This window comes from Sipha flava, unplaced genomic scaffold (assembly GCF_003268045.1).
Source record: "Sipha flava isolate LNK unplaced genomic scaffold, YSA_version1 130_pilon_pilon, whole genome shotgun sequence".
NCBI classification, from domain to species: Eukaryota; Metazoa; Arthropoda; class Insecta; order Hemiptera; family Aphididae; genus Sipha; species Sipha flava.
The window spans coordinates 1,142,239-1,159,773 of NW_020271756.1; the positions used below are offsets into that span (position 1 = coordinate 1,142,239).

Here is a 17,535-nt window from a genome sequence, read left to right on the forward strand (position 1 = left end):
ATAATAATAATAATAATAATAATAATAATAATAATAATAATAATAATGATAATGCTTGGGAAACGAAAATTGTACTACGCGAATTTAAAACGGAAGCTGCAGTGATTCTATACCATTTTTTTTACATAGGTAGAGGGGACACGACGATACGAGCGTGAGCGTGCAGATATGCGTATACAAGAGTTGTAAGCGTTACACATCTGATACAAGCGGTGGCTCGCGAAACCGTATTATTATTAACATTACGTGTGAGATCATGTTACACAAAAAGAAAATATGTAACAGACGATAGATTATTTATATATACGTGTAAATGTACTATATCACGGTGGGAGAATTGAAAGGGCTTGATTGGAAATCGTAACGTTCGAAAATCAGTAAAATCACGGCCAAGTAATAAAATTTGTGTACACGTAAGTGCGACCGCTATTACGGTTTTTGAATGTCATTTTCACGTCTATAATAAACATTATAGTCTACATCTGTACATTATTTTCGACCCGATTACAATACACCATCGTTAAAGTCACCAAGAAACATATTATTATTATTATTTATCGTAGACGTATTTCAAAGCGTATATAATATTCGTAGTGTTGTTCGTATCCGTCGAGAATGTTTTCGAAAATACGTAAACTGAAATGATATTATAATGTTAATGTAAACATCCCACACCCATGCGCGACAGGCCACGTACCCGTATTAAAATTATATTTACGTATAATTTATGTACAACCGTGTAACAGTATCAGATGTATGCTTTCTGAATAATATTATAATCGAAATGGTATTCGATTTGGAAATAGTTTGATTGTATAATACCCGTGACTTGAAGATTATAAAAAAAGGACTCGTGTCAATTTTCATAAAGTTTAAACAACAATTTCAATACGTGTTTTTTTGGCACTAATTTCTGTTTTTTGCCTTTTAAACTACTTTTTATATTACTGTGCGAATCACGCTTAAAATGTACCAGTTCCGATACTCCTAGGCTTGTAATAAGCCGAAAACGGTATACAGAGTTATAAAGTGTTATAAGTGTTAAATGACCGAATATCGTGTTTGGTACGCGTTCAATGTGATCGTCGAAATGAATAGCATAGTGGATATGTTGAGAAAATTAAACGGGACTTCACTCGTAAATATGAAAATCCATTTGAAATGTTACTTCGGAACAGCGAATCATTTTCAGCATAATGAAACACTAAACATAGAAAAAAAAACCGTATGGAATTATGTGTACGAAACGAGATTGACGCGTCCCCTCGCCCTTTGATCCGAGGCGCGGACACGCGTATACGGGTGTAATCTTAAAGTGTTATTTCCAGTCGGCGTCCAAGCGCTCATACCGAATGTACGTACCTACATACTTGTATTATTATTCCAATAAGTATTACTCTTGAAAAGCCTGCACGGGTCCCGCCAGTGGTGCGTGCCCGGCTGTTGCTACACGATGATGATGATAATAATAATGATGCTGGGTACCGGTGTACCATATTAAATATTATGTGAAAATAAAAAATGAAAAAATAAACGAGTCTCTTCTGCGCACAGAAATATAATACAGGCGCAACAGTATTAAATTGCCCCGTAACGAAGCGCGCATACGAAAATAACAATCGTCAAGGTGGTCCGGGTGCAATGTATCGCCGCGACGCGTGTACCATATGTAAAGACGTACAGTGTCCGTGGACCTACATAATACGTAAACCTACGCTTGTACGGACGTCGGACACGTAGTACGATACAGGCGAGACCGTGTACTTAATTCCCGCGCGCGGTATCTAAATATAGCCTACACTTATTTATTGTTACACGCGTGCCGATGATGATATGACGATTATGATCATGCCTGTGCACCGGCTACGCACAGGGTATATTTTTAAAACGTTACACTTGTTCGTCGCAATGTTATAATGCCGTTTTGATCGCACTTTAGGTGCACAACGATTTTTTCTTCCCTCATTTCATCGATTGATTTGAATATATATTATACACACGTACGTGTATTACGCTTGCTTTATTTCTTCTGTTGAAAATATTGATAAATAATAATAACGTTTAATTTTACAATTTAAAAAAAAAACACGTATTGTAATATATTTTTTATCAATATATACGAACGTGATAAAAACTTTTATTTAATACAGATTATCCAATTGATTACGTACAATATGCCTACATAACTACTCGATATCGGTGTAAACATTTTGTTTTTCATAGTTATTTATTACTTCATATTGCCTTTATTATTTGTTATTAATCTAATTTTTATATTCATGTTTTGGAAAAAAAGAATAAAATACATATTTTAATTGTTTTCTGAAAAAAATTAGAAAAAAATATGAAGGGCATCGCGATCGACCAGTTGGCCACTCCTGTTGTATATTATATTCATAAAGTTAATATACGAGCGAATCATTATAAATAGAGTACGGATTTTAAAGCAATAAAAAACTAAAGAAAAGCAATAAAGCTATGTAAATCTTCCAAATAGCCATAAACAAAGTATTAAAAATGGGTTTTAAAAAAATAAAATGTAATAATTATCGGAATTTTTTTAAATAACTATATGGCGAAACAACGAAAAATAAACTGTAATTATGAATAAATCATTTCTAGAGCAAGAGCATATTTTTGTGTTTATTGCCCTTTTAACATAAATTAATCTATTATATATCATACGATACGTGATAAACTGAACACAAAGGAAAAAGTAATCGGAAAATGATTAAACAAGATTTGGAACACATAAAAATAAATATTAACATTTCAAATACATTTATTTAGAACATTTTTAACATTTAACATTTAACACATTTTGAAAAAATGTAACTTAAAAGAAAAAAAAATCCAAAAAAAACTGTATAATATGAATAATGTAACATAAAAGCAAAAAAAGTAACCAAAATACCCCAAAAAGCATTAATATACAAAAAACGCGAAAAAAAGCTAAAAAAAAACAAAACAAAATGTCGTGAATTTTATTCTAAGTAGTATAAATCGAATTTATAGCTGGTATAGCTTCGTAACGTTAATTAATGTCTTAAGCATACTCGCTAGCTCAACAATGCAGTTGAAAAGCCTTCCTATTGCTTACTAGGGTTTGCCGCTTTCATCACAGCGCGCCGTTGCACCGGGACGATCACTTTTTCCGGACGACCTTCACGGATAACGGTATTGGCTCCCATATAATAACTAGCGCACATTTGCACGAGTTCTGTATGAAACGTATTGTACAGTTTGCACAGCCGCCAAATTCGTACAATGGTTGTTTTTTATTATATACTCATGTCATGTACATGTGTAATACGAATGTCGTGGAGATCGTCGTCGTGCATCGGAAATGCGGACCGGTTTTCGCCTTTGTGCAGTTAGCGCACTGGTCTCTGCTGCACACTACTTCCGATAAGGAAGCAAACGCGAAACCATTCATCATAATTATCGAACCCAATATAGGAGCTCTTGTCATGCACATTTTGGGGTGCATGTAAATTCCACCGATTGCTACCTTTTTAGACCTTTTTTCATGTAAATTCCACCGGTACGTTTTTTTTACCTGAAAAAAAATTTAAATTCCCCCCGGTATGTTTTTTTTTACCTGAAAAAAATAATGTAAATTCCACCGGTAAGTTTTTTTTACCTGTAATAAAAGTAACATTATTTAGGTAAAATTTTAATCCAAATCCAATCTGATTAATTAAGATTACATAATTTATGTGGGTATAAATTTATTATATATTTAGTGTATTAAATACAATAATTTAAAATAGAGCTCTTAAAACACGTGTCACGGAATTCACGTGTACACGTGAAATACATGTTTATCCAAAATATATATCCATTTTTACAATGGTAAAATTAGTAATTTTATGTTATACACTTGAAGTTTTAATAAAAAATTAATAGTACAGTATTAAGTTAAGGATATACGTTTTTATTTTGGATTTTACACGTGACACGTGAATTCCGTGAATTCACGTGTATTAAGAGCTCTAATTTAAAAATTAAAATTTGGCTGGTTAATGTTTAGATGCAGCTTTGACGAATTGCATAATGGTAATCAGTGGCGTAGCCAAGAAGGGGGGGAGGCTAAGGGGGCTATAGCCCCCCATGGGCCATGTTTACATGTATAATGTATCTTGACTATTTAATAGAATCAATTGATGCTCGTTTTAATCAAAGGCTTATTGATATTATGCCACTTGAAGGACTTATTCCGGCCAATTTAAATATGTATGACGATAAAAATATTATAAAAACTGCTAAAATATATATCCAAGATCTCCATGATGATACCTCATCTACAATCAGAACTAACCTGTTCATATGGAGGCAACAATGGAGTCAAAATACTATTCCAAAACCGAATTCTGCTCTTGATTCACTCTATTATCACACCAATCTTCGACCTAACATTAAAATACTTTTACAATTATTCGCCACGTTACCAGTTACCTCTTTCACACCGGAAAGAACGTTTTTAGCACTTAATCGCTTAAAAATTTTTTTAAGAAGCACCATGTCGGAAAACAGACTGAATGGGTTAGCTATGGCTAATATAAATAAAAAAGAGCAATTCGATGAAAGTGAAATAATAACTGAATTTGCCAGAAATTCGCCTAAGAGGATGCAGCTGTCAGAGTGGAGCAAGTAACTGAACACTGAAACCAAAATTATTATTATTATTATTATAAATTATATATTAATAAATATTTTTAAAACTATACTAAAATGCTTGAATTACGTTTAGAAACTTGGTGGTAGATGGTGAGGGGGGGGGGGGTTAAGGCTGAATTCTCATATCCTCTCTTACCTTACTTATCCAAAAAAGTAGTTAGCCCCCCCCCCATTTAAAAATCCTGGCTACGCCACTGATGGTAATATTGTTTTCTTTGAATGTCGAAATAATGGTGTTTAAATATTTTTGGCGTGATTTTGATTGTGAATTTCTAAGATTATTAAGTTCATAATGTAAGTGAATGATTGAATATCTAATAGAGGTTTTGTAAAGTGATGTATATTTGATGTTCTCAAAGGAGTTTATGTGTTTTCAGGTCAAAAATAAGTACCGGTGGAATTTATATTTTTTTTCAGGTAAAAAAAAAAAAGTATCGGTGGAATTTACATGTTATAAATCCAACTCTAAAATCGACTCCCTGTAAATCGGTGGAATTTAGAATCGCCCACATTTTGCGCCCGTAATAGACTGTATAAAGATGATGCAAAGGGATAATGATTTGTTCACTTTTGGATTTTTTGTTTCTTTCTATATTTTCTATACTATTTAAAATTTTTACAGTAATAAAACAGGATATTTTGTTACCTTCACTAAAAATCAATTGTGAAACCAAACATCTTAGAACTAAATAAAATTTCCCTATAAGATATTATGTTTCCTCAGAGATTTACTTGTACTTGAAATCTTTCTCAAAACAGTAGCTACTCAAGGCCGTTACTGGAAAAAAATTTCGGGGGAGGGGAGGTCTTAAATTATTACATTATTAAATTATTTAATACAATTTATAGTTAATAAACTATATTCACTGCTAAAATGTTTCTACTTTTGAAAATTTCGGGGTGTGAGAGGGTCCAGACCCCTGGACCCCCCCTCAGTTACGGCCTTGTAGCTACTTACTAATAATATGCTAATAGATACTTACTAGTTTTTATAAACAATTCTGTGTCGAATACAGGGCTTGAAATCGATTTCAAATATTGATAAAAATCGTTAAAAATCTTTTAGAAAATCAAAAGTAATATCAAAACCGTTATTGGTTGGTGATGATTTTCAAAATTTATATTGAAATTGAAAAAAGTTAAAATCGATTTTTTAATTCACAATCAAAATCATTTTAATAATTAAAACGATTTTAAATCAAATTAATTTAAAATTCAACAGCCAACAGGTCTATTTATATTGTCAATTCATAGACATTGCCATATTTGGAAATAATATTGATTATATATAATAATAAATAACTAGTTCCGATTTTGTTTTCTTAGAATATTTACGATAAGGAATCGGCGTTCGATGAGCAATTGTTGTTTTTATACATACGATTTATTCCATATAATATACTATATATAGATATTTTGTAGTGTATTATTATGGATAACATATTAATTTATAATACTCCATTGGCTGTCACCCGTGAGTTATACTTTTAACCAATAATATACAATCAAATAACCTAAAATAGTTTTATTTTGTACTTTTGCAGTTTTGCTAGGCGTCGTTATATTTGTCCCACTTATAGTTTAAAACATTGGTCTCATATTTAGTTGAATTATGTCTGAGTCTATGATTAAAAAACTTTATTTTACATTTTAATAATTTCACATCATAGGTGTGCGCAGGGGGTATGCAGGGTATGCAACTGCATACCCTAAACATAGATCCTTCTTTCTAAAATTATAAAAAATAAATAAAATAAAACTATTTGGTCTTTTGTATATTATGTGATTTTGTATTGCATTATGATTTTTATTATATTTTTATATTCAGTCCCAGACAGTTTAATTTATTTTTGAAACACAAATCATATGCTATAATAACGATTTAATGTGTTAATGAAATTAAGAAGTACAATAATTCAAGCGAGATTAAATAGCTATCGACCACAGAACAAGATATGATATAAGCTAAAACATTATTGGTAATTTAATAACTCAACTGTACACAGAATTGTATTATGATTAATTTTAATTATTTATTATATTTATTTTGTTTTTTATTTAAGTATATAATTACGTTTTTATTTATTTACCCTATTTAAACGTGTTACTCAAACCATTTCAAGTGTTATGTATTTAATTTTTTTTTCGTAATTTATTTTAAATTTTAATTATGAAGACAGCTATAATGATTAAGAAATGGCTATTCAGTCACTTTTTTCGGGGGAAAAAATTAAAATTTTAAATTAAATAGTTATTAAGACCAGAATTTCAAACGCTTAAATTAACTTTCAGTTTTTTTTTTTGGGGGGGGAGGGTAGGTAGTGGCAGCCTATTGCATACCCTGAATAAGAGGTCTGCGCACGCCTATGTTTCACATAGATGTATCCCTAGTTTACTTCATTTTAGCTTCACTTTCATATTATGTTTTTTTATTTTTGAGACACTTTAATAATAATTGTAGTTTGCACGAAATGTTTTACAACATAAGTAGTATTAAAAAATGGATTTAAATATATACTACCAACATCAGTAGCTTATCGCTATAGCCTACAACACTATTATGCTAATGATATACTAAAATTTGAGAAATTATTATAAGTTATGGACTACATTCTGTTGTGAACCCGAAATCGAAAAAAAAATAAATACCGATTTCTGAAACTGAAATTGAAAAAAATGAATATCGATATTCAAAAACAAAAACGAAATTGCAAAAAATAAATACCTATATTTGAAACTCAAATCAAAATTAAAAAAAACTAATATCAATAGTCAAAATTGAAATTAAAATCAAAATTTTTTATTTCGATTTCAAGCCCTGGTCGAATAGTTCAGCCAGCTGTTCCTCCTTCATATCCAAACTCAATATATCCTTTTCTGACTACCCAAACGCAATTTCACCGTCTTCATCTTTTTTTTCCGTGTTTATCTTCTCTCTTGACTTTAATAACTTCCTCATAATTTCCGACTCACAGTCATTTCTCCTTGCTATAACTTCTGATTCATACATTCCTTCCTTTCCTCTTTGGTTATCATTATCAAACTCCTAATATTCTGTCTTAACCTTAATAACAAAACTATCAAATTATTTTGGGTTTCCAGTCATGTTATTATCGCAGGCAATAAGCGAGCTGATTATCTAGCTTCTCAACTAAATTCTCCAAACACATTTCTAACTCCAAAATACCAGCTTCTAATATCTTTCCAATTCACCGCAAACTATTACGGAATGCTTGGCAATCTAAATGGTCTTCTTTGTCACCTAATTATGGCGCTTGGCACAGACAATTCACTCCCACTATCCCTCATTGTCCATGGTTCAATGATTTTAAGTTTTTCAGACAACTAATCGTCGCTTTTATTCGCCTTCGAATAGGCCACAATTCTTTCTTGCCATGCTCTCATTTAAATCTTCTCCTCTATATACACGATGACACCATGTGCGGCTTCAACTATATTATATTTCACTAACCTTCTTTTTTCCCTAGCCGAAAACTCCTTTTTTTCTGTCCTATCTTCTTTTGGTTATATCACTCCCGACACTAATCTCCTTCTTAACTCTCACTCCATTTTTTGTTTTCCATTCTATTATCAAATTCATTAATTCCTCAGGCTTCTCAATTTAACTAATTGTTAGTTTTCTTATATGTAATTGTCTTATTATAATCACTCCATTGCTTTACTGAAATGTGTTTAACGAAGGCAAAATAAATTTACAAAAAAAGTTGCTAGACCTGAAAATTTTACCGATTTTGGCCGAGAAATTAGTACACTGGCGTACATCACTATTCCGTGTAAAGTCCTCCGATTCGGTTCATCGTGTTTCAATAAATTATTCAAATATTATTAGTATAATAGTTGATTTATAGAAATAAATTTGAAGGATTAATTCACCACTATTATACCTACATAGATAGAAATAAATAAATTGGTAATTTAATCTTACTCGCATTTAATATACATAATATATTGTTGTCTGTCGGCATCAGTTTAATTGACTGGAAACTATTTTAATCCAAGGGGAATCATTTTTGACTGTATTATATTATATTTATATCCAATAGTTTTTTTGCAAGGATGAAACGGTGATACAAACGTGAATTTTTATATTCGACTGGTTATTTTTTTTATGTTTTGTAAATTAATTTTGTCTTCTTTTAATATATGATAGTCTAATAATTATGAAACAATCAAGTTTTGGATCAATACGAGCAACGGTTGTGTTGTAAATATTCATATTTCTGGTGTGCGGTGCAGAACCGGTACCTGCAAATGTCCCAATGTATTACTATGGTAGGTATACTACCTGATATTTGTCCGTCGTAATGCATTTTACTGGAATAATAAAATATTAACGATACTGTGATGAGGACACGTTTTTCAACACAATAATCCTAAAAAAAATCTAGAACAATATTATGCATACCATAAAACTAAAAAATATTCTGTATATTTTTAAAGCTACTAAAAATTACAAGAGTTTTTTTGGATTCAATGCTGTTTACATAATGTCTTAATAAACTCCAATATCGTTTGGATTTGAACATTTCTGTTATGTAATAGTTATACATTTATTATAATGATTATTATTGTTCTATTTTTTTATCATATTTATTTGTTTGATATTTATAAAAATCAGAGGTTTTTCTCAAATACATTTTAAGTCAATTTTTTTTTTAAAATAAGTTTAAATAATGAAAACGTTATTGTTTCACTACTCCAAATCAACAAATTCTCATAATACGGTAAACTAGTCTTTACACTGGTTTAGTATTATTTAATTAAAATCTCTAAACTTACATAACTTTTGCACAAACAAAACAGATATTTATTCGTTTTAAATTAGCAGCTAAATTTAAATATTTTATTTCTCCAGGCACGACTAACTCAGGTAGTGTAAAAATAGTATTTGATATTTTCTATGTAGTCTTTGTTCGTTTACCCGCAGGTTTTATTGAATTCAACGGCGAAAAATAAAAATATATTTACACATAAATATAGGCCAGTAGGTATACAACTAATGACGGTGTCGTGTCAAAATATAACTCATAGGTACCTATTATACGCATTGTACCTGTTGATTGTATAATCTCCATGAACCGATATTTGATCGATACCGACATACGCCCTAAGTAAAGAATGCAACTTAATACGAATTATTTATATGATATATTATACATAAAGATTGTAAAATAGATATAATTTTTATAGTCTATGGATATAAATCACTAATTAAAAAAAAAAACATTATTTTAGTATATTGATTTTTTTACATTACGGATAACCGCGTCATTTTAATGTTCAACTGTACAAAAACTATATAAATTACATCGATTATAAGTATGTAACGGAAATCGATTTTATGGAGTCTGCAGCTATAGGTTAATGGTTGTATGAGGACTAGGGTTTTTCAAAATGAAATATAAACGTATATCATCTAAACATTTTTAATATCTTTCTTTTAATTTTTGATTATTACCTACTTTGTTACTTTTTTTTTTTTTAATATTACTAAAATATTTCATATGTACACGTTGAGGTACTTAGAAATCAATATATTCATCTTTGTTCAAAAATCTTAACCCAATCTGTTACGGTCGTGAGGTCCAAATAAAAACTTTACACCCGCTACCACGTGTGCCTACTTTATAAGAATTTACGACACTCAAACTTATTTTCCGACAATGTGAGTTATAATAGAGAATGAGTTTTTCTATATACGTTTAAATCTTTAATATCTATAATATCAGATATCTGTTTAAAAATATGTGATAGTGAATATCATTATTTGTAATAAATATTAGTTCTGATTATTATGTCAATCCGTGCGTTATAGTCATAAATTATTGTTGAACCTTTGTATGATAGCTGTCAGCAGTGGCGTATCCATGGGGGAGAGGTTGGGGGTCAGAACCCCCCCATGATCCTGAGATGGTAAATTAACTTTTACATGAAACACGGTTTATTCTTTAACATTTTTATATTATATAATTTTGATTTGGAAATCATATTAATAGTTTGTATAAACACTATAAACGTAATATAAACACGCTGCACACACACACACACACACACACAAAAGTCATAATATTATGATCATATTTAAATACTTTACTACTACTTTCATAATTTTTGCTCGGAAACATATTATTTAGGTTTTCTACAACGGTTAATTCTATATACATATATAAATATAAATCGGTCGTCTGGTCCCGATAACTGACATAAAAGAGATATCATTATCTGTATTCAAAGTTTATTTTGGATATACCTATAACATTCGCGACTCGCTGATCATTTAACACAAGCACCTTATTGTATAAAACTAATAGTCGTTGCCCGTTGGTGTCTCACTGTTTTACTTAATACTCGTTTATTCGTTTATATTTGACATTTATATTCCAATATATTTGTTTTATTTTAATTTTACATCATTATAAGACGTCTAAACATTCCATTATGGTAAGATATTTTTAAATTTAAATTTTTAGTATACCTAAGTGATTGGACAGAAAATATTCTAATATCTAATATTTATGTTCCTATATTAGTTCCTAAATTGTTATTATTATTATTATTATAGGTAAATTCTCTAACAAATAAGCATACTAGAAAAATTATTTTTCTTTACCTGAATCAAAAAAACTAATGTTAACCATACTTAAAAATACCGAGATCAATACTAATAGTAGTCAAAATGATAGTGATAAGATTAAATATACATAAATTTGCTGAAACCCCCTCCCCCCCATAAAAAGTTCCTGACTACGCCACTGGCCGTCAGAAATAATATGACAAAATTATTTTAAAACTTGTAACCATGCGTATAGGTATGTTCCATAAAATAATTTTGTACATTACGTCAATACATTAATTATCTCGTCTAGTACAAATAATATGCCTTACGAAAACCAAACATAAAATACCGAGGTTAATTGGAGGTGATGGACATTTTGACTTTTACATTTTTAAGCTTTAGAATAATTAATAATAATGTATTGGTAGGTAAAACGAAACGCGTTTCGTTACCGATTTTCATCATCCATCGTTTTTTGTTGTTTGGACATAACATATTAATATTGATCACTGATTGGTCTGAACTTAGTGTTATTATTAAGTGAATGTCAGCGCATCAATAATTTGTCTATTTAACTATATAATAGTTCGACACGGTGGATGTAGCATATTCGACTTACCAACAGCAATGTTGAATTTATATAGCTTATAATTAGGTACCTAGTTGGTACAGATAGTATAGCCATGGATGTGTAACGAACTCTGACTAGTATTCTGTAACATCTTTAGTTTGTTGTACTAATGGCCATTGTATAAATACATTTCAAAAAATTGAAAATATAGCTGGTCTTTTGAATACGTGATTCTGTGTTATTTTATAATAATATTATAATAATTAATTAATTATTAATAATAATTTTATATTACATATTTCGATTATAAGAATGCGAAAAATTGATGTTTTTAGTATATTTTGTGATTAATATTTATAATTTAATATTATTACTTCTTATTTAATTTTAGACCTGCTGATTAAAGTATAAGACTTGGTTATTTTTGTTAAACATAAAATTTATTTTAAATTACTTTTGTTTTATTTTATTTTTCAATTATATTGTATTAAGTTACATTTTTAAAAATGTATACTTTGTTTTGTAATTGGTAAGTTAATCAATTATTTTCTTATATTTATAGTTGATGAATAAACAATATAACTTTTCAAGATAGGTATATGAATAAATTACATTTATAAATTTAATAAATAATTATGTTGTACGTAAATACATAGCGTTGCTCACAGGCAACAAACTAAAAAATTGGTTTTTTAGAGGCTTAAAATACCAATTTTTTTTTTAGTAATTTCTCCTTCATTAGGACTAATATAACAACCCAAAAAAAATTAAATAATGAAAAATAAAAAAATCATGCATTGTAGGGTTAAGAAAAAAATCCAACCACTGATGTATTTCAATAAACAAATATTTTTTTTTTAACTATATTTTTATGTTTATCTTATAAAAATTTAAATGCATATTTTTGCATATTTTGGTAAATAAAATGCATATATTACAATTTTTTATTGCATACAAATCCTAGCCCTGGTAATTATTATCCTGCAAATTGTTGATGTTAGAACGTCATACAAACTAAGCTTAGTTAGAGTGTACAAACAATAATATTCAAAAATATTTCTAACCGTATATAGGCAATATATTTAAGATTAATATTGTCACACATGCTTCCTAAATTTATGATGCTATAAATATAAATTAATAAAAAAAAGTTTAAACATTTAATTCTCTTAAATCAATGAAGACAATATTTTAGTGAAACTTAGTGTTTTTTTATTAAATTGCCTTGTTTCTTTCATATTTTCTAGAATAGGTATCTTCAAATAACCATGTTTGTTCCTCTAGATTATATTATAAAATATAGTGTAATTAGTATGTTATATATATCTCTCTCTAAATCTAAGATAATTGTTTGGTTTGTCTTAAATTAATTTATAATTTCTGCAAATATAAGTTGAATTATATAGTCTATATCTACTTAACTCTTTTTATTATCAAAAGTAATGGTCTTTTCAATTATTCTTTTATATCTTTTAACCATAGTGATTAAATGCATAGATTTTTGAACGATAAAATAACATTGCAGTTCCCATACCTAATATTTTCATTAGTTTGTATGTTTACTAAGAAGTATATAATTAATAAATTATAATTTATAGTATCACTAAATCCGTTTAACTGTTTTGTTTAGGATTGTGACGCTATGTTGCGTGGATTGCAATTCACATTGGACGCACAACAAGCAGAAAAGCTGATGCAGAAGATCAAGGTGGGAAAGAAGCACAGGTGTTGGTGTCGTTTAGTCACGACGTTTATAGGTCTGATCATGTTTCTCGTATCTGTGATCACCGTCACCCTTGTTATCACCAAGGGGAAAAGAATGTTCGGCTCTATTTGATAAATTGCATTCAAACTCTCAATATAAAAATTTTAATATGTATATTATACACTTATCAAGTACAATAATGTATTTTATTTTTATTATTATTATTAATGAACTCACATATTTATATATTACTCATAGATTATAGGTATATTAAATTATTATACGAAAATTGTGACATTTTACTTATACGCCCTATGAAATTTGTGGTTTTAGTTATAAAAAATATTTAATGATATTTACACAATCATCACATATCCTTTGTTATAAATGAATCCAAATGATTTCCTATAGTATTTATAATATATATAAATTAATTTATAAATGCCTATAGATTATATCAGACATCAGTAAAATTAATGATCATTAGTATACAGATAAGTACATTTCTCAAAGTAATATATTTATTGTTGACCAAACATTTTATTTTAAAATATTAGCTTGTAAGAAAAATTTCTAATTTTGTAAATTTTCATCTAAATGGATATTATAGTGTTTATGTGATATGATTTAAATATTTATCATTATTATAGCCATATGATGTTATACTGTAAAATAATTATGCTCAACAAATATTATTTGTAATTTTTGGATGTGACTATAGTGTTAAATTATAATAATCTGATAACATAAGTATATTTAATTCATTTTTACCTTATATACTTATGAAATTGCTTATATAAGAACTTTGATTGTAAATGTAATGTAATGATAATTTATAATTTAATATAATGGAGACATAAAATATATAATAATGCCTAGAATTTAATTTATTTTTATTTTAAACAAAACACAATATAACAATCATAATTGAACTATAAAACAATATATAGTTAATACCGATTATAATTTTAGAACAGTGTACAATTTAGAAAACTAATACATTAATTATTATATCATTTTCACATAGTTACTTACTTATTTCAATACACAATATAATCAATTAAACTATCTTGTTCGCTAGTAGGTATATCATCACATATTTGTTGGCTAAATGCTAATCCAATAATTTTTAAATTATTATAAGGATATTTATTCCTATACTCAGCAATAGATCGATCATAATAACCTTTTCCGCGTCCTAACCGTTTTCCATTGATAGTAAATCCCAAGCCTGGAACTATCATCAAATCTAAACCACCTGTATAATATTTTAAACCCAAATTCATTATTATTAATATTTGAAAATATGATAACATTTATAGAATACCTGTAGACAATGCATCTTCACGAACATCATTGTCTGCTGGTTGTAATATATTCCATTTGGTTTTCGGCAAGCTTTTCAGATCATCCATTGACTCCAAACTCACCATAGACATATCATATTGATTATATCTTAAAACAAAGTATTTATATATAAACAATGTAATTAAGTTTGAAAAACATAATAACACACTTTGGAATAAAACATTTTTTTCCTGTGTCAAAAATGTTTTTAATAATATTTATTGTTTGTACTTCGGAATCCATACTGATATAAACAGACACTCTTTTGCTTCTAATGTATGCTGGGTGAATCAATAACTAAACATATATTGTTATTTTTTTAAATAGATTAGCATTGATTATAAATACATAGTATTATTATTATTATAGAATATACGGGCATTAGCCCTTTTACAAGTAATATAGTAAATTTAGTACAACAAATTTTTACAACAATACATATAGATAATCTTAAGGATAATTATATAAATCTAATATTCAAAGATAGACTCTAAAAAAGAAGGATCCGCGTTCGCATGGGACATTAACTGCCTAATAGGCTCGTTGCCCAAATAATTGGTGGTAGAGTGGGGAATAAAGAAAGGAGCAGTTGCCCTAGTTACAAGCTGAGGGACCTTAAGTTAACAGGGATACAAGAACTGAAGAATTCACTTTATTGCACAATAGCCCTTTAAGGAAGGATAAACCCGCGGACCGTCTACGTTCAGCCAGAGATGACAAATTAAGCACATCAGCAACTGGGCCATAGTCATGAGGCGTGCATGGAATATTTAACAAATATCTAGAAAATCTAAGGAACCTACCTAGTACCCTTTCAAGTTCACTAGAGTGACCAGCAGTAACGGGATCCCAAACAATCGCATCATAATCAAGGATAGAGCGGACTAGAGCACAATATACTTGATTGATAATCCCAGTCGAAAATCTCTGGATAATCTCACAATAAACCCAAGTGTTTTTAAAGCTTTACAACAAACATAATTAATATGGGGGCCAGGATCTAGTTTACTATTAAATTTAAACCCAAGGTCCATATTAGTATTATAGTATTTATAATCAATGATATTAGTAAGTAAATAATTTATAATTGTATTACATCATTAGAAATTTAAAATATCTACAACTACATAAAACATTTATAAATTCAATGAATTAAAGCTTTATAATTATTTAAATAAATGATTAATTAGAATCTTATATCTAAAGCATAATATAATTAATAACTAAAAAGACTAAATTATAATGAACTAAGTTTTAACATTTATACTCAAATAAATACATAAATGATTAATTCTATATTGTGCATATAAAGTATGTATTAATATGATGGTTCTAGTAATTTTTCATCAATTTTAAATGTTACTGAATGATTAGAACACTTGATTTTATAAATTTATAATTAATTAAAGGTTATTTTCGAATATTTAAAAATCTAAACCTGAAAAATTGACTTAGAAAAATAAAATAATGTTACAATTAAGGAAACATTTTAAATTATATATTTATGTGAACATGATTCTTTAGATATGTGAATTAGGGTGGACATATTTACAACAGAATATTATTTTTTAAATCTATAGTTGGATACAAGTAAAAATCAACACACTAGTTTTAAATTCTATTATTAATAATTTTATACTATTCTATAAAATTAAATATCCTAAATATTATACAATAAGAATGATTTACTAATATTTATTTACTAATAATGGCTGAATTTATGTCAACTATATAAATTTTAATTTAATACATTATAATTTAAATATTTATTTATTTATTATTTCAGTCGAATAACTTACTTTATTGGTTATTAATTTTGATTGCTCAGCAATTTCATAAACAGTCATTTTCGAAATTTTTTTCTTTAACTCTTGTCGTAATTTAGATTTGGAAATTTTTACAAGTTCCATAATGTCCAATGTTATAAGACTAATAGAAACTTCTAGTTATGAAACCAATACTGAAGAGTCAATTAATTGAAAGTGTAAAAATATGCTAAAATAAAAAGTTACTTTAATAATAATTTGTAATAGAATTTAAAATTAAAACTTGGTATGGAAAATTAAAACTTTTATTGATTAATATATTTTAAAAGTACATTAAAATTAAAAGGGTTATGAAATTAAATGTAAAAAGTAAAAATGTTAATAAAAATTTAAAGGTAATTTAAAACCAATGATACGTACAAATTAGACACTATTCTCACAATAAAATATTGCTTACACAATTATAGATGATAAAATATTAACCTAAACTGATTTAAACATATGCGTCTAGTAAAAGTAATTACTGATTATCTATAATTTGTCAACAATTAACAATTTAAATAATACATTCCGTGTATAGTATTATCCTACTAGCATTGAATTAAATATCCGTTAGTTAATGCTAATCTACTTACTTTGTGTTCTATATAGACAGAATCATATAAAAAAATAATAATAACAATCAGTGAATTGATTGATCATTGTTTTTTGAACATATTTTAATATTGTGATGCAACAGGTAATTTTGAATAACAATTACTGATAATAATATCATTATACCACAGACTTATATACTAGAATATAGTATAGAAGCACAAAAATATATTTTTATTTTTCTTCTTCTCCTTCGTATTTCTCCCAACTATTTGGGGTCGGCACAAAAATATAT

General features: G+C 28.1%; 2 protein-coding genes across 3 annotated transcripts in view; one reads left to right on the top strand and one right to left on the bottom strand.

Moving 5' to 3' along the window:
• Nucleotides 1-13,707, top strand: part of LOC112694565 — a 58,163-nt gene extending 44,456 nt beyond the window's left edge. The window contains exon 5 of the mRNA XM_025570079.1: nucleotides 13,459-13,707. Coding sequence (XP_025425864.1) covers nucleotides 13,459-13,665 — 207 coding nt within the window. The 3' untranslated portion in view covers nucleotides 13,666-13,707. The remainder of the gene's footprint in view (nucleotides 1-13,458) is intronic.
• Nucleotides 13,708-14,493: 786 nt separating this feature from the next.
• LOC112694504 (5-formyltetrahydrofolate cyclo-ligase) lies at nucleotides 14,494-17,535 on the bottom strand. Of its 2 annotated transcripts, none has more exons than XM_025569990.1 (5): nucleotides 17,282-17,535; nucleotides 16,680-16,875; nucleotides 15,050-15,177; nucleotides 14,861-14,988; nucleotides 14,494-14,791 (listed from the first exon to the last, which is right to left on the bottom strand). In XM_025569990.1, the coding sequence occupies exons 2-5, from the start codon at nucleotides 16,788-16,790 to the stop codon at nucleotides 14,574-14,576; spliced, it is 585 nt and encodes a 194-aa protein (XP_025425775.1). In that variant the 5' UTR covers nucleotides 16,791-16,875; nucleotides 17,282-17,535; the 3' UTR covers nucleotides 14,494-14,573. The 2 variants fall into 2 exon arrangements, with proteins under 2 accessions (XP_025425775.1, XP_025425776.1); XM_025569991.1 differs by lacking the exon at nucleotides 17,282-17,535 and adding an exon at nucleotides 17,067-17,268.